General features: G+C 45.5%; 1 protein-coding gene across 3 annotated transcripts in view; it reads left to right on the top strand.

Annotated features, from left to right (window-relative positions):
• The first annotated feature begins 1253 nt into the window (after positions 1 to 1253).
• The window catches only part of LOC110486059 (protein jagged-1b), a 34320-nt gene continuing 9916 nt past the window's right edge, over positions 1254 to 25657 (top strand). For 2 of the 3 annotated variants that reach the window (XM_036942366.1, XM_036942364.1), the window contains exons 1-15: positions 1254 to 1574; positions 2034 to 2336; positions 8010 to 8067; positions 10234 to 10491; positions 11283 to 11343; positions 12481 to 12611; positions 12943 to 13062; positions 14999 to 15112; positions 17294 to 17407; positions 21023 to 21136; positions 21900 to 21946; positions 22518 to 22691; positions 23390 to 23540; positions 24242 to 24406; positions 25507 to 25620. In XM_036942366.1, coding sequence (XP_036798261.1) covers positions 1503 to 1574; positions 2034 to 2336; positions 8010 to 8067; positions 10234 to 10491; positions 11283 to 11343; positions 12481 to 12611; positions 12943 to 13062; positions 14999 to 15112; positions 17294 to 17407; positions 21023 to 21136; positions 21900 to 21946; positions 22518 to 22691; positions 23390 to 23540; positions 24242 to 24406; positions 25507 to 25620 — 1996 coding nt within the window. In that variant the 5' untranslated portion in view covers positions 1254 to 1502. The remainder of the gene's footprint in view (positions 1575 to 2033; positions 2337 to 8009; positions 8068 to 10233; positions 10492 to 11282; positions 11344 to 12480; positions 12612 to 12942; positions 13063 to 14998; positions 15113 to 17293; positions 17408 to 21022; positions 21137 to 21899; positions 21947 to 22517; positions 22692 to 23389; positions 23541 to 24241; positions 24407 to 25506; positions 25621 to 25657) is intronic. The other variant, XM_036942365.1, reaches the window with a different exon arrangement.

Genomic DNA, 25657 nt, shown 5'->3' with positions numbered 1-25657 from the left:
ATCTATTGAAAACATTTGGGGGCCTATCTTTGCCTCATTAAACCCTCCTTCTCTGTTGTTGTAGTCGGGTAAATGTCACGCAGTTATCCAGGCGACACTTTCCACAATGCAAAGAGGGGGGGTCTCTCTTTTGAAAAAAGGGGGTTGTCTCTATTGAGTTAAGGGGCCATAATCTATTCATGGGGCTCTTTAAGGGGGAAGAGCCCAGCTGCTCTAATTTGAGAATAAAGACTGTCCCACCTTTGTCTCTATTTCATACAATGACCCCCCTACTACACCCCTTCACCTTCCCATCACTCTCCAGTGCACTCCCCATTATGTGATTATTTTCATGCTGAAATTTTGAACAGGGAGCGACTTCGTTGGAAAAAGGGCTCTCACAGTCACCGCAATAGGTGGACCCGGCGGTAAGTCTCCCCTTACCCTCACGGGTATCCTCCTGGTTTTTCAATCCTAATTTGTGGGACAACCACAGAAAACAGCAAATCTCCTTATACCACACAGCTGTCGATTTTGGGATTTGGAGACATAGCTCGGCTTTCTTTGTCACTGGGCTCCACAATGGCCGTGTCAGTGGGGTCAACTATAGGGGTATTCGCAACATAATACGATATTAATGTGGATCATATGGATCTCAGCTCACTGAAAATAGGCCGTAGATGTATGAGGATGCAGTCATGTTCCTTGTCAAACAAGACAATAAGACACACGATGATGATGGTTACATCATCAAATGGCTTTCCTGAAAATATGCATGAATTTTGTTGGGACAAAATTAATGTACTTATCTCTTATCTCTTACTTATCTCATGTACTTGTCAGAGATATCAAGGGGTTTTCACATCATTGTATCATCTTGGTCAGGTTTAGTAGCTCCATTAGAATATGTAAATGTCGACCAATAAAAGCAGAATAATTAACTATCTTGCTCATTACCACCAGATTGGTTTACACTACACAAGATCAATAAGCCCACTGCACAAGGCTTACTCTCAATGTATAATAACGAACCAAATGCTAAGTACTTTTCGGTGTGCTCTATGGACTTGTTTGAAAATATGATGTATGATCGCACTTGCACAGTTGATTGTGAAGTAAACACACGATGCACGACAGACATACATATTCAACATTAGGTGTGGCTTCAATCTCAGGGAATCTCTCCTACTTATGAATATTAAACAGTAACTTGATTTGCCCCCGCCCCCTCTTCCCCTGAACTTGCTGTAAAGTCTGGGACAGTCATTCTGACACAGACGGCGCTTTCTTAGCTCGTTGGTATTGTTGTGTCAGAGACGATCAGAAATATATGAAGGAAAATAACAATAGTCGAAAGGACAAAAAAGTGAGACAAGGGGGCAGGTCATTTTGCATTGGAAATCTATGCTCTTTTCAAAAGGTGTTGTTCTCCACTCGTGCATGTTCAAATCGGAGGAGTATATAGAGCCGTAGGTCGGCCGGACTTTTAGTTTCGCAGCAAACGGCACTATCAAACAGAAGGCATGATTTTGAGACCGAGTTCAAGCTGTGCTGCTTTTTCTATTCATGTCTTCTTGCAATGCATGTGGATTAAGGTACGTGAATATTCAAGCTTATTTCTAACCTTTTGCCCATACAGTATTGCTCTAATTTTACAGTTTTCAACATGCACATTTTTCAAAAACTGGTTTGTGGGTTTAGGAGGATGCACTAGAAAACTTAAGCATGTTTTCATGTCACCATCAATTTGATTTTCCAAAGTTCCAAAATAAGCAGTAACGCGTGCCTCTGTAAAATAACAGTACGGGGGTTTATTTGATGGTTGGTTTATTTCGATATTAGCTTGCTAACAAACATTTAACGTTATCTACCTACTTTAGCTTGATAAGATTTGTTGCAGCTATCTACTTCTATTTAGCTGTTAGCTAACGTTACTTCTACAGTTGGAAATGTTCAAGCTTGCATACATGTTGATTGACAGTTTGAAAGGAAGGTATCAAAAGGCAAGACGCATTCAAATAAAGTAATGTTGCACATTTCTTTCCAAAAAACAGGTGGCTGTGGCATCAGGACACTTCGAATTGCAAATTGTGTCGATGCAGAACGTGAATGGCGAACTGCAGACTGGTGTGTGCTGCGATGGATCTCGGAATGCCGTAGATCGCAGATGCACGAGGGACGAGTGTGATACCTATTTTAAAGTGTGTCTAAAGGAGTACCAGTTGAAGGTCTCTTCCGCGGGCCCATGCAGTTTCGGGACGGCTTCAACACCCGTGGTCGGAGGGAATACTTTTTCTTTGCGGAACACGAGGAGTGACAAGTCGAGGATTGTGTTACCTTTCAGCTTCGCTTGGCCGGTGAGTTGATTATGTCGTTATGTTTATATAACACGTTCTCCCACTCGGGCGCTCGAGTTTGCTGAGAACTTGAACCCTCAAATATTTTGTCTCAGCAAAGTGCAATTTAGATGAATAGACATGGATAGACTACAAAAAACGATGGGCAAATTTAAGTAACTTTTGGATATGTCAATGTCAGCATGTCATGTGAGGCAGGTAAGGCTACACAATGCATGTTCATGGGCCACAAGACACGGTAAAGTTTTTTAGGGGGTAACCTTATTCTTACAAAAACAGTATATTATTGTTCAGTCAGATTGGCAGAGAATAAAGTGAGGTGGTCCATAAATTTGCGCAGTCTGAATACTCATCACTAGTGTTCATGCGATAGTTATTGGGAATAGGCTGAAATGTTAAACCAAAATGGGCAAGTCCAAAGAGGTTTAATCGTTTACGAAGAGCTGTAGCGTCGCATCATTCTACCAGTGACGCGCTGCCTAAACGGGATTCATTCCCCACTGTCTTTTCCTAAAGAGCGGGACCAGTAGCCGAGCCTCAAACAATGGCTTGTGCAAGAATAGGCAATAAAACAGCTGGGTTATCTAGCCACGGCGTTTACACACAGTGCGCTCCCAGGAAGCAGATACTTCACTCACTTAACCATACACATTCCTCTGTTTGACTGTTCTCGTGTAAGTGTGTACGTTTTCTTTTTTTACCATGCCACAATTTTCATGACATGAAGCCATCCATGTTTTGAGCTCATTTTTTTCTGTGGCTCTGTGAGATTATTCTGTAGTTTTTGAGAATTGAGAGGAAACATCTTGAATGAGGTAGGCTAGTTGTACCCAGCAATTATTGTCAAGGATTAGGCTATAGTTGACCTAAGAACATGACAACCAAAGTGGACTGATGCTATTTCAATGCAGATAAGTTGCCCTGGCAGCATCAAAATGTGTTTTGGACACTCAACGATGTGCCCCCCAAATGGTTTTCTAGACATGCTCCAATATCACTATGAAAAGACCTAGCTAAGAAGCCATTGTCCTATTGCATATTTTCTTTTCCATCTCATTTCTACCTAGCAATTTGGTTAATTACTCAAGATTGTTTGCCCAGAAATACAACAAAGACGAGCTCAGGGGGGAAACTTAATGAAATATTGAATGGGGAATTGGCTTTTTTTTCCACACTTAAATTCGTGGTTGTACAATAACCCCTGTTTTGTATGAATTGTAAATCTGTGCCTCATCAGCATTCAATGAAGAGGTGCCAGGTCATCAATGGGATGAAGTGATTGGATGTTTTGAGGGAGTTGCTAGGTAACGAGGCCTCCCACTGGGAGAAATGGAACTGGGAGCAAGAGAGGGAGGAGAGCATCTGCAAGGGGGGCATGGTTGATGGAGACAGCTTTTTTCCCCCCTCCAAACCCTGTTCTCCATGGCTAGACCTAATGGGTGAAAAATGATGTGTATTGTGGAAGGGCAATGTTGGATTTATATTGATTTTCATATAGAATCAGGATAAAAACATTTTTTAATTCTAGGTCGATTGTAAAGAGTATATTCCTAGAAATAGGGGGCTTTTGGAACCATGCCAACATTTTGTTCTGTTTAGCACAGGTGTGGAGACTTGAGATTCCCGAGTATGGAATATTCCCAAATATTTCAGAAACTGAACAGTCAGCCAGCGTTTAGGACACGATGCCACTACTGTATAGGGGCAGTCGACATGGCCTAAGTCACAAAGGTCTGGGCGTGTACCCTAGCCCCTGACCTTAACACAGGCAGTATAAAGGCCTCTTGTTCCCCCATCGCCCTTTGTCAACCTGGGCGGTTGCGCTTGACTGGTCCCAAGACATTCCATCTTTTTAACCCTGCCACCCTATAGTAACTTGTGTGTTAAATGAAGCAGTCACCGTCCCCTTACTTCGAAGAAGCAGGGGCGTATTCATTAGTGCACACCATAGAAAAACATTTAGCTACGGAAAACATTTTGCAACAAAAATTTGTTTCTTATTGAATGATTTTAGCTACGTCCCTCCCCACGTTGGTCCATTTGCTTCTGTTAGTTCCTAGTGAAAAATACACCCCAGGCTTGGCTAGGCTAGAGTGGCCCTGGGTCTGTTTTATATGTCCACAACCCCGACCCCAAATTGGCACTGGCGAACCAAGACAACCTCACTCTGCGTCAGTCTGTTTATTGGGCCCTCAAATGGCAGCCTCTTGCCATGGCCAAAAGTATCGCCAACAACATCTTACTTGCGGTTGTTGAACTTTCATTCCCCCTATTTTCCCCCTCTCCTTTTTGAACTCTCACATGTGACACAGGCCACTGTTCTCCTCTCATTCTTTTTAGAGCTTGGAGAGAGGAGCTCTCTACTCTCTCTCTCCTCTCTCTCGGCCCCTGGCTTGACGGCCCTAGCCAGACAGAAGCAGTGACAGCTTATATTAACAGGAGGGGGGCTGAACAATAGCCTCGGGCTGGCAGCGAGGATTATGGGAGATAATGGGAGGCCAGGATGGGAATAATGTGGCTGGGGGTAAGCAACAGGATGCAGCAGTAGACTCAGCAGTGCCGCGGTTCGTTCGGCGGCTCCCAGACTAAACCGTTGTGCTGAAGTTGCCATTATTTTGAAGTTCGGCCCCTATGGCCCATCGGTTGCCTTACTCGCGTAATGCCGGTAGGCCTATTATTCTACTAGCCAGCAGCCCCCAGAGCCGAAGCCTAGAGAAGGATAGAGGCCAGTGGGGATAGACCCCCACCACCACCACCACCACCACCACCCATGGTCAAACAGCGGGCTGGAGTTCAGCCAGAGTGACAACATTAATGCTTGGCTTTTCTTTCTCTGTTCATTTTGGGTTTTTTCACTCTCACTTCTCAGCAAGGATTATTATACTAGTCTTGCTCATCTCTCGTTCTCTTATCTCTCTCCAATCCATCTGTCTGCCTCTGTTTCCCCATCTCTTTCTGTTTCTCTCCATCCCTCTCTCATCTCCCTTACTGTCGTAAAAGCCTCATCTACCTTGCATCTGGCCTAGTATGTGTGTGTTTAGGAGAGGCAGGGGGAATGCCTAATAAAGGGGGAGAGGTCCGAAAGTACAAAACTGAAAAGCACACAGGGATTTATGAGGTGAGGGTAATCCGAATAGCCTGCTTGTATCTTCAGCACAACACGTCCAGATAGAAGTTTCATTTTAGTGTTTGTCAAACTCGACATTTTTATGTTTGAGAAGCATTGAAAGCTTGTAAATGTCAAAACACTGGTTTCCTAGACACCGACTTAAGACTAGTCCTGGACCAAAAAAACATTGCAATGCAGGATTTCCATGAAATGTGTTTTTAGTCCAGGACTAGGCTTAATCTGTGTCTGTGAAACTGGCCCCGTATCAGTTGACCTTTGATAAAGGGCTTCCGGGGTGGTGAATAGAGCATGATTTTAAAAAATCCACAATTGTGGTTTCATTCAATGTGGGCAGCGATGACTTTATCCTTCGCCCAAAAGTTCCCCTTTATAGGTAGAGGCCAATCAGGCCACTATAGCGTGAGCCTTGCTCCTACTGCTCTGCAAAACACAGGCACTTATTCACCCTGCCGACTCCCTTCCTGGACGTGCCCAGGCTTGTCTGCTCATTTCACTTGCTTTTTCCCACACTTATCTCAGCCTAACGAAAGCGCCCGGCCGTGCCTCTGTCCTCAACCAAAACTGGGTACGGAACATGTAGTTGGGCACCGTTCCAAAATTACTCAATCATATTGAAGGAGGGAGTGACGTAGGGGAGAAAGTGGGCAAGGCACCACTAGTCTGGGGAAAGAAGGGATGGTGTGCTTTGCTTTCTTACCTGGCTGCTATTTACCGTTTTGGTAAACATTACTTTGGCACAGTCGACCGGTGGCATGTACTAACCGAATGGGTTTGGCAGGGGGAAATGTTTTGAAGTCATTTCTCTTTGATATTTGTGAGGAAATAACAATTTTGACTGGAGTTTATTTAAGGGCATTGCTTTTTAAATTGTGAAATTCCCAAGCTTTGGATAGTTTAAGAAAGTTGAGTTGACTTGGCTACCACTGTTTAGCACGTCTCTCCATTTCAATGGTTATGATCACAAATCATGATATGCAAAATGGCTGCACACGCAGTTGGCGCTGCTGTGTGGTTTTCCCCAAATCTTGACATCACCTGGATTTACTGGGAGTAATAACCAGTAATTAGACTGACATCCATATAAGATAACGATCAGTGATTCAATGGAACAATGTCGCTAGCTGCTAGGCTGTGCAGGGCTATGTGTGCCAGTGAACCAGCGTTGTGTTTGTTTAAATGGGACAAAGTGGCAAGGCCATAAGCCCCACACAAGAGGCCGGGCATGCCTCCAAGGGAGAGGGAGGGAAAGAACAAGCTGTCTGCCCCGACCACCCCAACCCCCTCATCACCCCCTGTTTCCACCACCACACACTCTTTCCTCCCCCCTCTCATATTTTTGGAGCTTCATTGACAAGTGATACAAGGAGTGCTCATGTGAATGTTGGCAAGTGAGTGTCGTGAGTGGAGAGAGGCCCTCTGACTGGAGCCAAGTATGGACACACACACACACACCCTTGCATTCGGCACGCACTTACACTTATTAGCTCGCACGTACACACAATTGCGCTTGCACACAAACCGATATATGATGCACCCAGATGACAACTCTGTACACAACAGTCTCAAATGAATGAAGGCCCGCATACACACACTCTTGGCACACACACTTCCCCCCCTCAGCCCAGCCCTCCACGGCTCTCTGCTGTCTGTTATCCGATACCGGTGAGAGCGATGGGGGCCTTAAGAGAGACAGTTTCAAAGAGGTGCCGAAATAATGGACCCCCGTCCCCATGACGCACACACAAGTATACACACACTGAAATTGCCTTTTACTCACACACACACACTGGAGAGACGCAAACCCACTACCTCAAAACCATTCTATTCTATCTATTACAGCGCCCTCAAGTCGCTCCACACAACTACTCACAGTGCACTGGAAGGGAAAAATAAAGGAAAGGAACCCAGGATGGTTTTTAAACAATGCCAGCGGTTTGCTCTATCGCCACTCTTGATCTCTCTCTATCCGGGGAGGAGAAAGCAGTGGGTTAATTTTGGGGTGGGTAGCTGGAAGGGAGAGTGGCTTAGCCCGCCCGGATCAGAGGGCTGCTGGCGCCTCGGGGGGGGGGGGGGATAGCTGCGCTCTCTCTAATCTGCAACATATGGAGAACGGCCAATGGGACAGACACGGCGTTAAACGCCACCATACCCACTCGCTTGCGGCTCTCTGGTGTGTGTGTGCTCACGAATCGGATGGAGTTTGGCTGTATTTACGCTATTCCCTGTGAATGTGTGCCTACAATGAAATGTTTTCTTTTATTGATAAAGGTACACGCTGCATTAATGTTATACCAGATCTAACAACAGTTATTACCTCAGATGGGACTTTCTCTTCCCCAATTCTTTAGATTTCTGCCAATATGTTATGTCCATTCAAACAGTAGGCTAAATAAGAAGTAGCCTATAGCCAACTCTGTTAACAGGAACTATGCAGAAAGGAATCTAAAAGTAAACCTGTATCAGCCAGGGGTGAAAGGATTAACGCAGCTGTGGCTTTATTTTATCTGACACCTCTCTCTGTCTTATCAATCTTCTCTCTCCAGAGGTCCTATACGTTGATCGTGGAGGCCTTGGACTTCAACAATGACTCTTCTACGGGCAGTGAGTATTATTCCCCACCATTATGTTATATATATATATATATATATAATATTCCATTCGGTTTCACATTACAAAGGCAACGTGACCTGGAAGTGGTGATCCCAGGACAAAATTGGGTGGGGGGCTTCATTTCTTGGTAAGGGACATTTTGGGGGAGGGAAATTTTACTTGTGCTTTATAAAAATGTTTTTAAAGGCTGATGGCAGGTGTAGGCCATGGTCATGCCACCATTCTGTGTGTGGGGTACACACTCACACATTGGCCTTTATGATACTCACATTCACCCCCCCGCCCCCTCCCCCATTTGAAAAGCCATTGGTTGGCATTACTGACCAACGTTGGGCAGAACTATCAAGCATAAATAACCTGGAGTCGTTCCCTCTGCCTCTCGTACTCCCCTACCATCCATATAGCTCTCAACTGTCATTTTACACAATACTCTCATTCAGAAAACAGTGACGGTAGTATAGACTGGTAAGGGAGAGAGTGACGAGGAGATGGAGAGAGATCACACTACAGATTTGAGCGTTGTTTGTTTTCAGCCCGACCGTTAGGCAGTCAGTGGGAGTTAAGGCTGTGTGTTGCATTTGGCATTCCTCAGGGAACCATTATAGTTCCAGTGTTAAATCGGCCCCAGGGTACGCTGACCCCTGTCCAGGTGTGCTTTGGCCCAGAAGGAGGGCAGGGCAGTAGTTCCACCACAGCCAAGTCTACACCGAGCATGAAACTAATCATCGCATTCGGGCCAATAAAGCCCAAATGCAGAAAGGTTAGTGTGCGGTTGAAGACTTGTATTTTTCAAAAGCCCTCCCGCCGACAAGCACACACAACAAGCCAGCTAGATCAATGAAAACGTCTGCCAAGGAAGAGGGCCAAGTGAGGACAGGCCAAATATTGGCCGTCTCACTTAGCGTCAACAAGCTAAGTGCCCTGGGCACGTGGCCAGTTAGCCTCCAATAAGCAGACGCATTAAAAGCCTATCACAGTTGTGCTCCTAATGCTATCCAGATACACTGCTACGGCTAACCTTAGTCTAGAGTTAGCGTCTCTAAATTGTGCTTACATAAGCTTAAATTACAAGTTATCGTGGTAACTATCATGTCGGTGCCGACTCATTGCCCCGAGCGGTATTCACCACAGAACTGAGAGGTTTAAATGTTTGGTCAAATCACCAGGACAGTACAGTTTCTTGGGGTTGGCTGTTTCTCCCACCGTCAACCGTCCCAGGGCTTTCCTGTTTGATATGGTGGGTCACAGTTTGCTTCCAGGTCTTTTTTTTTTTTTCTTTTTTTTTTCTCGAGGACCCTGGGTTAATTTTGTCCGTTTTGCCAAACCACAACCCCCTCGCCGTCAAACTGTTCCCGGGCCTCAGGTAGTGAGAGGGCGTCACCTCACCCCGACCACACTTTGCACTCCACTGGCGAAATACCACATTGGCGCTCAGGGTTCTAGAACGGCATGGAATATTACTACTACGGCCCACCACCACAACTAGCACTGCCGTAACAAAGCAGCTTTCCCTCCAAGAAAAGAGTAAACAGACTCAACGCTTAAGTTTTTGTTAATTTTCGCGCCCCCTTGTCAAAGCTCGCAGAGGCTGAACGGAATTTAAGTGGGCAGACTGTTTTGGACAGTTACATTTATTTTATTTAAAAAAAATGTGTCGTTTGCATTACTGCCTTTCTGTATTTCTTGACTACCAGAGGACTTCTTCATGGAAAATGGGATTAGGAGGCAGTGACTGCCCTAACATAGTGACATGGCAGCGCTGGAATGGGAAGGATGCCGTCCTCTTTCCCTCGAGGGCTGACCCTGGTGAAGTCGAGTTTGTTTGGGTGCAAGTGTAGCAGAGGGTGGCGAAGTGGGCAGGGACAGAAGGGGGCATCACCTCTTATGTCTGTTGGCAGCTGTAGCCTTGGATGGCAATTCATATCTGGGCATTTACCCAGTGATATTTGGAGACCCTGTACTAGTAAAGTCCGAGAAGTGGCATTAAAATGACCCAAAGCAAGACGCTTGGTCTCGCTGAATGGGCGTTCACACCATGCGTTGACTTCTGTGTATGTATTGTATGACTGCATTTGTCTTTGCCTCCACCTCATGCACACGCGTTTCCTACCAGTCCCTCTGACTCCTCTCTCTCCGCAATCCATTTCCCTCCGTCAGGCGTGGGAGGCGAGAGGATCGAGAAGGCTGTTCAGTCGGGCATGATCAACCCCAGCCGCCAGTGGCAGAGCCTGAAGCACAACGGGCCGGTGGGCCAGTTCGAGTACCAGATCCGGGTCAGCTGCGACGAGCACTACTACGGTTTCGGCTGCAACAAGTTCTGCCGTCCGCGCGACGACTTTTTTGGCCACTACAACTGCGACCACAACGGCAACAAGACCTGCCTCGAAGGGTGGTCCGGACCAGAATGCAGCACTGGTAAGCGGGAGGGATTTAACCAACGTAGTTGTCTGTAATTTTACAGCAACGTGAAGTCAAGCTAAAGAAGTTATTTTTTTTCCATGAGGTTAGACATTTGACCAAAGCTCAAAAGGCATTCATCAAGTGACATTCATCAACAATCAATTGGAATACATAATTCAAATGATATAAATAACAGTGGGCCTTTAAGGGCAACTTGTGCTTTAGCGACTTGGCCCACAATTGACAGCAGTTGAGGTGAAACTGACCCGAGAGAGAATGAACACTAGGCTAAATTATATAATTTAGGGGTGGGGTCAAGCTGGCCTCTTTAACCATTGACACGAGGGCATATTGTCTTAACGCAGCAGACTTTGGCCACGGCTGGCCCGGCAGGCTTTTACAAATAGTTAGCGTTGCCGTTTGGAATTTGGGCTGTTTGCAACGCACCAGCGCACCCCCTAGGCCTTAGTATCCTAGCGGGGAGCGATAGCAGGGCTCCGGGATAAGTCTTGGATTTTGTAGGATTACTGCCCCGGTTGGAGCTTAGGACATTCCCACGAGTTTGGAGATGAGATGGGGGAGGGGGAGCTGTCTGACATCATCATGCTGACTCTTCGTGTTTTTTTTTCTGTCACTCTTACTTTTTTTCCCCCCTGTGAATTTCTTGCTGACTCTCACCGTCACAACACTTGACTTTCTTTCTATCTCTCTCTCGCTTTCTCCTTTACTTCCTCCCTCATTCTCTTTCTCTCCCTCTCTCGCTTTCTCCTTTACTTCCTCCCTCATTCTCTTTCTATCTCTCTCAGCTATTTGCAGGCAAGGCTGCAGCACTGAACACGGTTCCTGTAAATTGCCCGGAGATTGCAAGTAAGCACCCCTTTTCCCAACACAACCATTTTCAGCTAACCTAAGTTAGTAAAAAAAAAAAAACTCTGAAAAGAGCTAGACTCAAAATCTCACTCCCGACTTGTTGTCGCTCAGCAGCACCCTTGTTCCACATGGAAATAACACCATTGGCAAGGGGAATTCCCGATACCATCCGTTCTGCCCACTTTGGATTGGCATCAGACTGGATGGAGACATAGTCATTTCTGGCAGTGTCTTAGATAACACTATACGTTATACAGGTTACAATACGTGGCAATCAAACTCACAACCCTTGATTGTGATGTGTTCGTTAGGCACCAAACAGAAGAAAACAGACTGAAGCAGGAAGTGACTGTTTTACATTGCGTGCCCTAATAAGCACAACCCAATGAATTCCCCCCTCCCATCATACAGAGCTGTGAAGGGCCTGAACCTTTGCATGTTTTGGGAAGGGGCCGCCAGAGTGGTGAGAGCTTAATGGCGGCGGTGGTGGAATCTGGTCTCGAAGACCGCTGTCAAATTCAAAGGATTTTTTTTTTCTCCTTTCTTTCACCTGTCTGTTTCCCCACCCTCTTTTCACCTCCCTTCAGCGCAATGCTTTGATTTAGCCCTTTAGTCTCGCAGCCAAGAAACAATCGGAAGTGGCGGTAGGAGAAGTTAGCATGTTGTGGCGATTCTGGAGAAGCTTCTATGGCTTCTTCTGAACTCAAAACACACATCTGATTCTTACGGGAGGCTGCAGTGAAATGGGTACTTTTGATGGCTTCATATTTTTTGCAGCTTTCATTCAAGCCTTTCAGTAGGTAGGAGGTGTATATATTGGGTATCTGGGATAGTTATCCAATGCATGTAGCAAAGGTGGGCTGGGCATGGATACCAGGAATTAATGTGTGGGGGGGGGGGGGTGTATACGATTCGCTCTGTTATCCTAATGACTTTAGGAGGAAAAGTTTAGCCCTGCTAGTGCCCTGTCCAGACAAGCACTTTTACTTACTCAAGGAGCAGCCTTGGCCCAGCCCAACCCATTCGTGTGTGTTTTAAGCGGGATAGTGTCGAGCACTGAATGCATTTTTTTTTGTTGTTAAGATCGGTTGTCCCCTGCATTGAATACTTATCGAGTGCGTGTGTGTCCTGCAGGTGTCTGTACGGCTGGCAGGGCGAGTACTGTGATAAGTGCATCCCTCACCCGGGCTGTGTGCATGGAAGCTGCGTGGAACCGTGGCAGTGCCTCTGTGACACAAACTTTGGCGGCCAGCTCTGCGACAAAGGTAAGCATACGCATGCAAATACACACCAGAGAGGTACACTACAAAGCATGGTCATTGAGTTGGCCAGCTAACTTTGATAACAATAATAAATAGGCCTACTGATTTTCTGGTTTAAGCTAAACTTAGATGTTTTTGCTTGTTGAGTCAATTTGTGTGTGTGTGAGATATAGATATATTTAGGCAAGTTAGCTGGCTAACTCATTGATCCTGCTTAGTGGTATACCCCTCTGCTCTGTAGATGTACAGCTGATAACTGGTGCCCTCACAAACACACTCATCCATTTGCTGTGAAATACCAACACACTCATACTTTTACCTCCTTGTCTTCCAGACCTGAACACATGTGGTACGTTCCAGCCCTGTCTGAACATGGGGACCTGCAGCAACACTGGACCTGACAAGTACCACTGTGCCTGTCCTGACGGCTACTCTGGTGTCAACTGCGAGAAAGGTGAGTCACCTGACGAGACACGTACGTGTGTGTAAATAGGTAAGTCGCTTGTAGTGTCTAGGGTCTGGTTCCACTCAATGTTTATTCCTTATGAGAGTGAAATTGGAGTAGAAGATAAGATTAACTGTATTGTCCCAGAGTGAAATTAGTCTTGGACACTCAAGCGCAGCAAATCTACTATGTTGGAGAAACTCTCTCCTGTCTCCCACTCAACTTTTTCATTTTCTGGTGACGATTGAGAGAAAAGGGTATTTGTTTTCTCAAGACTGGTCGGTGAGATCTGAGTCATGTGGTGCGACGGGATGGGAAGTCGAGGGGTCATGGTTCAGGGGTTAGGGGGGGTCAGCCCCGTGCTTAACCCCATCCAGGGAGGTTCCGTTCGTGGGGCGGTCTCACGCGTCACTCCGGCCAGGAGGTGACGACCTCATTAAGGTATCGTCAAGGGAAACTGGAATGGAAGGAGACGCAGTAACGGAGCTAACCTTTCTGAGGGTGGATTGTAAATTCCAGCTTCATCAACAAATCTAACAGTTACCTCACATCTTCAAGTTGTTTAAAATGTGTCAATTGTTAGAATCAAGGTTGGTTTCTATAAAGTTTGAGTTTTGATCATAGGGATGTCATAGAGTTGTATGTCTTTTTTATTTTTCTTTAGTTGAGGATGTTTCAATGAAGTTGGGTCGAATTTGATCATTAGGATAAGTAGATGGCCCTTGTTTTGTATGGGGGTCAATGGAGGCATGACTCAGCTAATTGAGGGGAAAGCTCCCTGTAGGCGTTGGCAGTCAAACACGCCCGCTCTGTGTTTGTCTGGGACAGTTGCCACTCTGTTTGTAGCGAGGGTTTGAAAACTATCGCTGGTCATCTTGAGAGCGAGGGCGGGAGGGAACAAGGGAGAGAACGAGGAAAAGAAGAGGGGGATTCCAGCTTCCAGCCAAGCCTGAATTCTCCTTTTCTTTTTCTCTCCCAGCCAGACCAACAACATTAAACCCCCTCCTGTGCTCCTTCTCTCCCTCCCTCCCTATATCCCCCTCTATTCCTCCCGTGCCCCTAGCCCGCTGACACCAATCAACAGTCATCTCCCTCTCGCCTCTCCCCCCTCGGGTAGGAATCCCAAATGGCACCCTATTCAGTGCACTACTTTTGACCAGGGACGTAGTGCATTATATAGAGAATAGGGTGCCGTTGGGGACGCTACCTCGATCTGCCAGCCAAAGAATGCAGAGCATTAATTGATTTGAGCGGAGGAATCCGTCGTGACTTGAGTTTGCTATTCTCTTCTCTCGTCCTCCCGCGACGGGATGGACAATGATTTACGCTTGGGTGGAAGTCACGGCGCGTCGCTCGGCGGGGTCAGCATGCCGTGACAGACGATTTCCTGCTAGCTGGCTAGAGTAAACGCTAAGGCTATAGGGCTAGGGCCCTGGGGGGCTAGTGAGAGTGAAATGGGAGAGGGGATGTTTTTTTTCTAACGACGTAGGCCTAGTGGGAGATTGGACCCTCTGTCTTTCTCTCCCTCTTTCTGTCTCTTGCTTTCTTTCTGTCTTTTTCTCATTGAGAAATGTTGTTCTTTCTCTTGTTCTGTTTATTTCTCTTGCACTCAGCACTCTTTATCTTTTCCTATCTCTCCTTCCCCCTCTCGCTCCTCGTCTTGCGGTGTGGTCCAGAGCTGGTTAGTGAGAGGTCAAAGGGGCTTTCCACTCCACTGGCTGTAGCCTAGCTGGGCCAGAGAAAGCTGCTGGGAACCGACTGCAGCGAGGGGGAAAACCCACCCCACCCTCCTGCAGTGTGAGAACTGAGTTTGGGAGTTTAACTCTCTAACTCTATCTGTTCTCCACCTTTCCCCTCTCTCCCCTTTCTTTCTCTCCCTTCTCACTCCCATCCCTCTCTCTTTTACCCGCTCGATCTACCTCTTGCTCTGTCTCTCGGTCCATAGCAGAGCATGCCTGTCTGTCTGAGCCCTGTTTTAACGGAGGGAGCTGTTTGGAGACCAGTCAGGGCTTCGAGTGCCAGTGTGCCCCCGGCTGGAGTGGCCCCTCCTGCAGCATCAGTAAGTAATACATTATAGTATGTGTAATACCTGAGGTTTAGGTCTTTTTAAATTCAATATTATACTGGCCTTGTTCGTGCCAACTGACGCATCTTTTGGACGTCAACATTCTAACAGTCAAATATATTTCATTTATGCTATGCTATGCTATATGCTATGCTATCTTGTTGTGTTTATGAAGGTCTTAGGCAACATTAAAAATGAAAATATTATGTTCTTTCCCCCCTCAAAATATTTTATTAGTGCATGGTACTGTATAGAAAAATCACTACACATAGAATTTCAAGTGTAGAAATCGACTTTATTTATGAAGTGCCTTTGTTAAAACTATGAAACAAAAAGCATGTGCGTGGGAACACGGTAACCGCTTCTTTTTATAATGACAAAACAAATATAAAGTAACCCAAACCAACAAGACACATGATCTGTCAGCAAGACGCGCGGTCAATTGAAGAGAATCTCAGTTGCATAAACGTCAGTATTGGCACCATTTGTGCTTTGATAAATAGTGAAAATCAGCACAAAAGCCAGAATGGCATTATAATGAATGTGTCAATTTTTTTAAAAGCCGCAGTCAAATATAGTCCATTATTGTCAGTTATTAAACACATTATTTGTGGCCCCGCTCGTGCTTAGTTTTGTTGTGCATCGTCACCTGATGGCATCAGTTGGATCTTTTATTTAGCTGTTATCCCTTATTCTTAACAGTCATCACACATTTTTTGTCGCTTGCAACACTTCGCACAAACAAGTCTCTTGCTCGCAGCTGAAACGGGTTTCGTGTGTTTTTGTTTGTTTTGCGAGTACATCTGCCCACCTGGCAGTTTCTACTTGGCTTGCGCAATTGCTCGCGTGGAATCTTTGCTTGCTGCCTTGGTCCTCGAAGGTCTCTCACTTAGCCCGTGTGCTTAGACTCACGATGAAGTCTCTCCTGCTCGTGGGGTTCATGCACTGCGTAAACAACACGTGTGTTGATAGCAGCCAAGTCCAGCATGTTTTGTAGAACCGTCACAGGCCAGCGGCGAGTTCCTCCTTTCACTGTACAGCTGTGCCATCTGATCCAAAAGATCCACAACCTATAGAATAAAGTAGACAACATTCGGGTTATTTTCTCATTGTATAAGTTGATCTATCTATAAATGGCGACGCGTACAGTGGTGTGGAAAAAATACCACTTGTCATACTTGAGTAATTATCTATTTTAAGGTCTCAAAGTATACTTAATATACTTAAGTATCAAAAGTAAATGCTATAAATCCTCTCAAATTCCTTATGTTAAAGCAAACGAGACGGCATGATATTCTTTTTAGGGGAGGTAGCCCGGGGAACAATCCAACACTCCAGACATAATTCACAAACGAAGCATTTGTGTTTAGTGAGACCGCCAGATCCGAGGCAGTAGGGAAGACCACATGTTCTCTTGATAAATGCGTGAATTAGACCATGTTGCTGTCCTGCTAAAAGCATTCAAAACGCATGGGAGTAAAAAAAAGTACATGTTTTCTTTAGGAATGTAGTGGTAATCTCAAAATATTGAAGTAAAACTACTTTGAAGTACTACTTAACTTTACACCACTGGATGCATATTCTGATGAAATATTTTTGTTCGGTATTAGTTCATAATAGTTTTCTCTTTGTGTCCTTGCCGCAGGTGCTCATGACACAAACGGTATTTCTTGCCATGCATTGGTAAAGTGTGTCAACACTCATTCTTCAGCACCGTTGTAGAGTACTGCTGATGTGCAGGTGCCTTATTTTGCACAGAGGGAGGGAGCTCCATTCTCGCTTTGTTAATGGTGCCAACCAGGCTTGTTTTCTTTGCAAGCAACTTGTTCGCCAATGACTGACGTGAAGAAATTGTCCGTGTTGACATTTCTCCGCTACCGTTTTTGAGATTATAAATGGAATAGATGAGTGACATGCCCTCGTTAAACTGGTTATAACTCCAGTTGTGTTTTGTGATATGAATAGGGGTTAAGATTTGAACAACCACAGTGTGTTATATAGACTTATTCAGGAATAGGAAAGGATGGCGGGGACATGACTTTAAAAACGTAAATGTATTTTGTGTCATTATGACACCATCAGCCTTTCAAGCGCTAGAGACCTAGCCATTGTCATGGACTTTTGATTTGACATTCCACATTTAGTCATAACACACCCCCCCCCCCCCCCCACCAGATGTGGACGAGTGTGTCCCCAACCCCTGTGGCCACGGGGGCACTTGCCAGGACCAGGTCAACGGCTTCAAGTGCACCTGTCCCTTCCAGTGGAGCGGCAAGACCTGCCTCATCGGTCAGTCAGTCCTCTATCCCATAACACCCTGCACCTCCTCTATCATACAGTCGTCACTATTTGGCCAAGTTGTAAAGTCTGACTTTGCATCTTGGCCATCTCGCTTGAACCCTATCATATAACCACTGAGCTCTCATTCATCCTCTATATTCCCCCCCTCCCTTAACTACTCCTCTATCCCACAAATTCCGGCACCTCCTCTATCATACAACCACCAGGTTTGCTGTCCTTTTTGTTTTACCTCCTATATCCCACAATCCCCATGCAACTCCTCTACCTACATCTCCTCTATCACAGAAACAATTGTACTCTTATATCCTACAAACCTCTACCTTCTATCTCACAACAACAACCTAGTCCTTCTCTATCCCACTACCACCTATATATCCTACTACCATAGAGAGAGTATTGATCTCTATCCCACTACCACCTATATATCCTACTACCATAGAGAGAGTATTGATCTCTATGCCCACTACCACCTATATATCCTACTACCATAGAGAGAGTATTGATCTCTATGCCCACTACCACCTATATATCCTACTACCATAGAGAGTATTGATCTCTATCCCACTACCACCTATATATCCTACTACCATAGAGAGAGTATTGATCTCTATCCCACTACCACCTATATATCCTACTACCATAGAGAGAGTATTGATCTCTATCCCACTACCACCTATATATCCTACTACCATAGAGAGAGTATTGATCTCTATCCCACTACCACCTATATATCCTACTACCATAGAGAGAGTATTGATCTCTATCCCACTACCACCTATATATCCTACTACCATAGAGAGAGTATTGATCTCTATGCCCACTACCACCTATATATCCTACTACCATAGAGAGAGTATTGATCTCTATGCCCACTACCACCTATATATCCTACTACCATAGAGAGTATTGATCTCTATCCCACTACCACCTATATATCCTACTACCATAGAGAGAGTATTGATCTCTATCCCACTACCACCTATATATCCTACTACCATAGAGAGAGTATTGATCTCTATGCCCACTACCACCTATATATCCTACTACCATAGAGAGTATTGATCTCTATGCCCACTACCACCTATATATCCTACTACCATAGAGAGAGTATTGATCTCTATGCCCACTACCACCTATATATCCTACTACCATAGAGAGTATTGATCTCTATGCCCACTACCACCTATATATCCTACTACCATAGAGAGTATTGATCTCTATGCCCACTACCACCTATATATCCTACTACCATAGAGAGAGTATTGATCTCTATGCCCACTACCACCTATATATCCTACTACCATAGAGAGAGTATTGATCTCTATGCCCACTACCACCTATATATCCTACTACCATAGAGAGAGTATTGATCTCTATGCCACTACCACCTATATATCCTACTACCATAGAGAGTATTGATCTCTATGCCACTACCACCTATATATCCTACTACCATAGAGAGAGTATTGATCTCTATGCCCACTACCACCTATATATCCTACTACCATAGAGAGAGTATTGATCTCTATGCCCACTACCACCTATATATCCTACTACCATAGAGAGAGTATTGATCTCTATCCCACTACCACCTATATATCCTACTACCATAGAGAGAGTATTGATCTCTATGCCCACTACCACCTATATATCCTACTACCATAGAGAGAGTATTGATCTCTATCCCACTACCACCTATATATCCTACTACCATAGAGAGAGTATTGATCTCTATCCCACTACCACCTATATATCCTACTACCATAGAGAGAGTATTGATCTCTATGCCCACTATCACCTATATATCCTACTACCATAGAGAGAGTATTGATCTCTATCCCACTACCACCTATATATCCTACTACCATAGAGAGAGTATTGATCTCTATCCCACTATCACCTATATATCCTACTACCATAGAGAGAGTATTGATCTCTATGCCCACTACCACCTATATATCCTACTACCATAGAGAGAGTATTGATCTCTATGCCCACTACCACCTATATATCCTACTACCATAGAGAGTATTGATCTCTATCCCACTACCACCTATATATCCTACTACCATAGAGAGAGTATTGATCTCTATGCCCACTACCACCTATATATCCTACTACCATAGAGAGAGTATTGATCTCTATGCCCACTACCACCTATATATCCTACTACCATAGAGAGTATTGATCTCTATCCCACTACCACCTATATATCCTACTACCATAGAGAGAGTATTGATCTCTATGCCCACTACCACCTATATATCCTACTACCATAGAGAGTATTGATCTCTATCCCACTACCACCTATATATCCTACTACCATAGAGAGTATTGATCTCTATCCCACTACCACCTATATATCCTACTACCATAGAGAGTATTGATCTCTATCCCACTACCACCTATATATCCTACTACCATAGAGAGTATTGATCTCTATCCCACTACCACCTATATATCCTACTACCATAGAGAGAGTATTGATCTCTATGCCCACTATCACCTATATATCCTACTACCATAGAGAGAGTATTGATCTCTATGCCCACTACCACCTATATATCCTACTACCATAGAGAGTATTGATCTCTATCCCACTACCACCTATATATCCTACTACCATAGAGAGAGTATTGATCTCTATCCCACTACCACCTATATATCCTACTACCATAGAGAGAGTATTGATCTCTATGCCCACTACCACCTATATATCCTACTACCATAGAGAGAGTATTGATCTCTATCCCACTACCACCTATATATCCTACTACCATAGAGAGAGTATTGATCTCTATCCCACTACCACCTATATATCCTACTACCATAGAGAGAGTATTGATCTCTATCCCACTACGGAGTTGGTAGATTATATACTTTATTTGGCCCACTGATACAGGATCAAATATCTCTTCTCTCACTAATGGTTGAAGTTAGTTTCCTAGATCTGTGGTTGAGGGCAACTTCTAACCACCTTGCTACAATTAGAGGATTTCCTTAGGACACAGATCTAGGACCAGCTTACACTCTCCAAATCTGAACCTTAACCATTAGGGGGGGAAATCTCCAAACTGACATTAGTTAAGCTTCTAAGTGCAAATTCATCATACCACCCTTGTCTTTTGGTGGCGCTCTAGTGTGAAGATTTAGAGACGGCGTGCCAGGATGGGGAAAGTTCCTTCGGCATTCCATTCCATGGCTGCTTTTGGGATTCCTCTGGGGGCAGAGATAATGTGGGGTTTCCTAAGCCGGGGGATCATCTTTTGAGGAATGACCGTGTGTTTTTAAAGTGCTTAGAATGAGGAGTGAGAGGATGGGTGTCTTCACTGCTGCCTTGATCCACAATCCTTCACCCCACCTGGCACATTTTGTGTTTGTTTGTCCCCAATTGCCTTTCACCATGGGGACCGGCTCTGATGCGGTTTGAATGCAGACCACCAGAAAAGACCATAGAAATATAATTCCTAGAATAGGCATCCCCAAGTCAATGGGTGGGTGACGGGGGAAACGATTCTATTCCTATGGCTGCCGACACTTCGCAGTTGCATGCCGAATGCCCTGTAAGAGGAATGAAGGAATTAAATGTTTTGTGGGTTTCAGACGCCAATGAGTGCGAAGGCGACCCCTGCCTGAATGCCAACTCCTGCCGGAACCTGATTGGAGGGTACTTCTGCGAGTGCCTCCCTGGTTGGATGGGCCAGAACTGCGACACCAGTGAGTTTATTTTTTATTTTTTTTCTCTCTCTCTCTCAATGAAAAGGCTTGTTCTAATGCAGAGGTGGGCAAGTCTGGTTCCAGGGAGCAGCAGGGGAAACAGGCTTTTGTTCCAGCCCAGCACTAACATGGGTAATTCAACTAATCATGGTTGGCAATTGAACGCCTGATTAGTTGAAGTGTGTTCGTGCCGGGGTAGAACAAAAGCCTGCTCACCCTGCCATTCAATCTCCAGAGTCTAAAGTTGCACACCCCTGTTCTAAAATGAAGCAATGTTACGTCAAGTGCCAGTAGCAACTTTAAACAACTGTTCTAGGGCCAGTTTTGGAAGTGAGTTTGTGACTGACGGTTAGGACTGAGGCTGGCTCAGTGTTTTTTGTTGTTTTTTGGTCCTGGACTAATAGTTCTGGAGTGGTCTGTCTGAAATTGGACGCCAGGAAAAAAAACAAATACAAATAATAATTAATAATAATAATAATAATAATGCACGTTTTTATCTCGAGTCATTGTCTGCTTGCACAGACGGTAACGTCCAAATAACATGGGCGCTCAAACAATCGCGTGAAGCCCCATCACACCGAGGCCCCGCATGAATCGCACCCTTTTTTTTTTTTTTTTACCACCTATTCTCAAACAAGGCTTATCTTGAGGAAAGCTTGTGGGAAATCTTGACAAGAGAGCCTTATCAAGGCCTCTCCTCGGTGGAGCTCAAATTGTATACGTTTATTCATGTTTATTTGATTGTTACAAATTGTTTCCGCAGATATTAATGACTGCCGGGACCAGTGTCAAAATGGGGGAACCTGCAAGGTAGGTTTATTGGGTTTCTCCCAAAAGGCATCCTATTCCCTATATAGTGCACTACTTTTGACCAGAACCCTATCATGAGGAATAGGGTGCCATTTGGGACAATGTGTTCTTATTTTTCTGGAATGTACCGGTCCTGGTCGATTGACATATTTCGGATACTTCCTGGCATATTGGAGTTGTTTTTGGCTGCTTTCTCTCCCCTTCCCCTCTTTCTCTCCCCTTCCCCTCTTTCTCCCCCTTTTTTCCCTTTATGGCAGGTTTAAAAAATGGCAAACTGCTGAGACATGCTTTCAGAACACAGACATGAGTTGCTCGGGCAATGCTAACAAAGAGTGGGGCAGAAAGACATGAATGCTTGTGGAGGAGGGCAGAATGGGAGGGAGGGAATAGGCGGAAAGGTCTTCATGACTACAATAGATCAGATTACCATAAACATTGTCGTCCCCTGCCAGGAAAAGGAAATGTCTTAATTATTTTCCAACCCTTTCACAATGGCTTGTTTTCCTTACCGTTCTGTACCTCACACTCACTTTTTTTTCTTCTCCTTTCTCTGTTTTCTTCCCCTCCCTAGGACATGGTGAACGGGTACCGCTGTGTTTGTCCGTCGGGCTTCGGCGGTGAGCACTGCGAGAAGGATGTAAATGAGTGTGCCAGTGGCCCGTGCCTGAACGGCGGCCGTTGCAAGGACGACGTCAACGGCTTCCAGTGCCTGTGCCTGCCCGGTTTCTCTGGCAACTTCTGTCAGGTGAGCAGAGATTGGCACCACACCCCCTCACTGTGCCCAGAAGCCTACCCAGATTTGGTTCAAGTCACCTCAAACCATAACACTGATCCAGGAGCAGATATTGCTGCATCCTGGTAATGGTTTATGGTTAGGATTGGAGGTAGCATAAGCTGATCCTAGATCTGTGGTTAGGGCCAACTTATCTTGAATAAATCCAGAGTAAGTTGCAGTCACCTCAAACCACTGATCCACAGTCAGATACTGTATTTTCCCATACCTTTTAATGGTTAAGGTTAGGATTGGAGATCCTAGGTTGGTGGTTAGGGCCAACTTTCCTTGACTACCTCCCCCTCTCCTGCATGAATCTTCTCACCATGATCTGTTTTCATTGATATCCTCTTCAATATTATATATTTTTTTTGTGCCACCTTTCCATCCACCCCACTGTAATTGCACCTGTGTTTCTCTCTGCAATCGTTTCTCTTTGCAACTCAAAACCGGAGCTTTGTCGCGCTTGTGAACCTTCCGTCTGGGCTAAGTCTGTCTTCTCTTTTCCCGCCTCCTCCAACTCCCCCACCGCTAAGCGTTTGTTTATGGGTCTTTAGCAGGTTTCTGTGGTGAAGTCTACAATGGGTTATTATGGGAAAGGTCAAATGGCACGTCTTACTTTACATGGCTTGTGTCTAAACCATTCTCTGTTTTTGTTCTTGCCTTCTCAGCTGGATATCGACTACTGCATGCCGAGCCCATGTCAAAACGGGGCCCAGTGTTTCAACCTGGCTACCGACTACTTCTGCAAATGTCCCGAAGACTATGAGGGCAAGAACTGTTCCCATTTGAAGGACCACTGTCGTACCACACCCTGCAAAGGTTCCTATTTGCTTTTTTGGATCAGCCTTGTGCAGTTTTTACATTGCTGTAAAAGTCTGTTGTTTTTCAGTGGCTAATACTAATGAAGGCTAACCCAAACAAATTTAGGTCACTCATCTCCCTTTGCTTTTTTTTACTGTAAATCTGAGAGGGGGGGCTTTTTAACCTGCAGAGCCTGTAATCTAATCCGCTAACTTGAGGCCATTGTGCTGGTTGTGTGTCACACCAGTGTGTGAAGACCTAAGGTGAGCAAGCCGGCACGGCACAAACCCGTTCTCCGCCGGTCCCCCAGGGCCTCGTTACCATGGGAAGAGTTAAGATTTGGTTTCATGTTTTCGAGCCGCTACTGCTGCCAGACTACGTTTTTTTGACAGGACACTCCCTTTTAAGAACCCCTCCCCCCCGCCCATTTCTCCTTCTGACAAAATGCCTCTGCTTCTTAAATTTTTCCTCTCCTCCCTTCTAGACTGTGTTTGTCTCAAACGCCCCAGAAAAATCTGGCAAACTGAAGTGCTCTGTGTGTGTTCTTCCTGCTAAAAACACAATAGACCCCCCTTCATTTTCTCTCACAGATTGAAGAAGTTAGGAGGACTTTGGCATGTGTTGAATATTTATTTATTAGAAGCTTTAGCACCCAAAGCTCTGTGCAATACATATCAACATATATGCACACTGTCCTGACCTCACCCTCTCTCCCTCAGTGATTGACAGCTGCACGGTTGCCGTGGCATCCAACAGCACCCCTGGGGGCATGCGTCTGATTTCGTCCAATGTGTGCGGGCCCCACGGGCGCTGCCGGAGCCAGGCTGGGGGCCAGTTCAGCTGCGAGTGCCAGGAGGGCTTCACTGGGACATACTGCCATGAGAGTAAGTGACTCCCACAGTTCCAATGGGTGAAAAACGGTGGATGAATGGCTGACTGGAGGATGGCTAGATGGTGGATGGCTAATGTGTGAATTAAGGGATCAATGTCGGGGTGTGATGGAGGCATGGATAGAAGAGAAAATGTGGCAGAATTATGAGGTGGATAGGGCAGAGCATGGATGGAGAATGGTATTGCAGGGGTGGTAGAGGACAGGATGGGCCCTTCTTGAGAAGCGGATCTTCTTTAAAAACCCTGCTTCGTTCCGACCACAAGTACACCACAAGAATCTCCCTCCCCGTTATAACGATTGTTCCTGGCGCTTGACAAGATCTCTCTCTCTCTCTCTCACTCACTCACTCACCCACCCACCCTTGTGTTCAAAGCGTGGTGACTTTGTTCTCACCAACACTTCTTTCAGGGGAGAGTGGTGACCCCCCCCCCCCCCCCCCTTGACGATAATTATTAGCTCCCTGTTTGATGGATGGCCATTTTAGCTCCCTAGCCCAGAGAGGTCAGGCGGGCTAGACCTGGCCCTGAAAGTCACTGGGTTATCAGCTCTAATGGAGGACTGGAGGCCCCAGGCGAGGCCTATTCTGTCTCTCAGACACAGTCCTTGATTAATGACCCTGTCCAGCCTTCGCTAGCCTGTCAAGGGGTGGGGAAGTTGTTAAATGAGGGGGGGTTCCATGCCTCCCCACCCCTAACTCTCATTTTCTTAAGCCAGGAAGTCTGCCTGTTCTTGCCTGGCCTTGTCTCTCCCACGCACTCACACACCCAACACCAAGCTCTCTGTTGTGGTTTTGGGTGACAGAAGAGGGAGTTTTGGGAATGAGGGTTTTTGGTGGGAGGTTACTTGACCGGAGACGACGGCTAAAATAAATGGAGCACTAGGGAAACGGCAAGGCCTCCGTTGGATGTGTAATGTGGAAACAATGTGAATCGTTCATGTGTTCTAAGAAACTGTATTAAAAAAAACGGCAATGCTAAATAAGTCCTTGAAGGGATTTCATGGTGCACGCCTTGACGGCGTGGCTTGATTATTGTGCATATTCCTCAGTCTTTTGCTCATGTTTCCCCCCCCCTTTCTTTCACACGCTCTCAGATATAAATGACTGTGAAAGCGGCCCGTGTCAGAACGGGGGAACGTGTATTGACAAAGTCAGCCTGTACCAGTGCATCTGTGCCGAGGGTTGGGAGGGACCCAACTGCGACAACAGTAAGTTTTTAATTTTCCTCTCGCCGCGCTGTTATGT

The sequence above is a fragment of the Oncorhynchus mykiss genome, chromosome 13 (assembly GCF_013265735.2).
Source record: "Oncorhynchus mykiss isolate Arlee chromosome 13, USDA_OmykA_1.1, whole genome shotgun sequence".
Taxonomy (NCBI): domain Eukaryota; kingdom Metazoa; phylum Chordata; class Actinopteri; order Salmoniformes; family Salmonidae; genus Oncorhynchus; species Oncorhynchus mykiss.
Note: the sequence above shows the minus strand (reverse complement) of the source record. Positions and strands in the feature narration are given on the sequence as shown.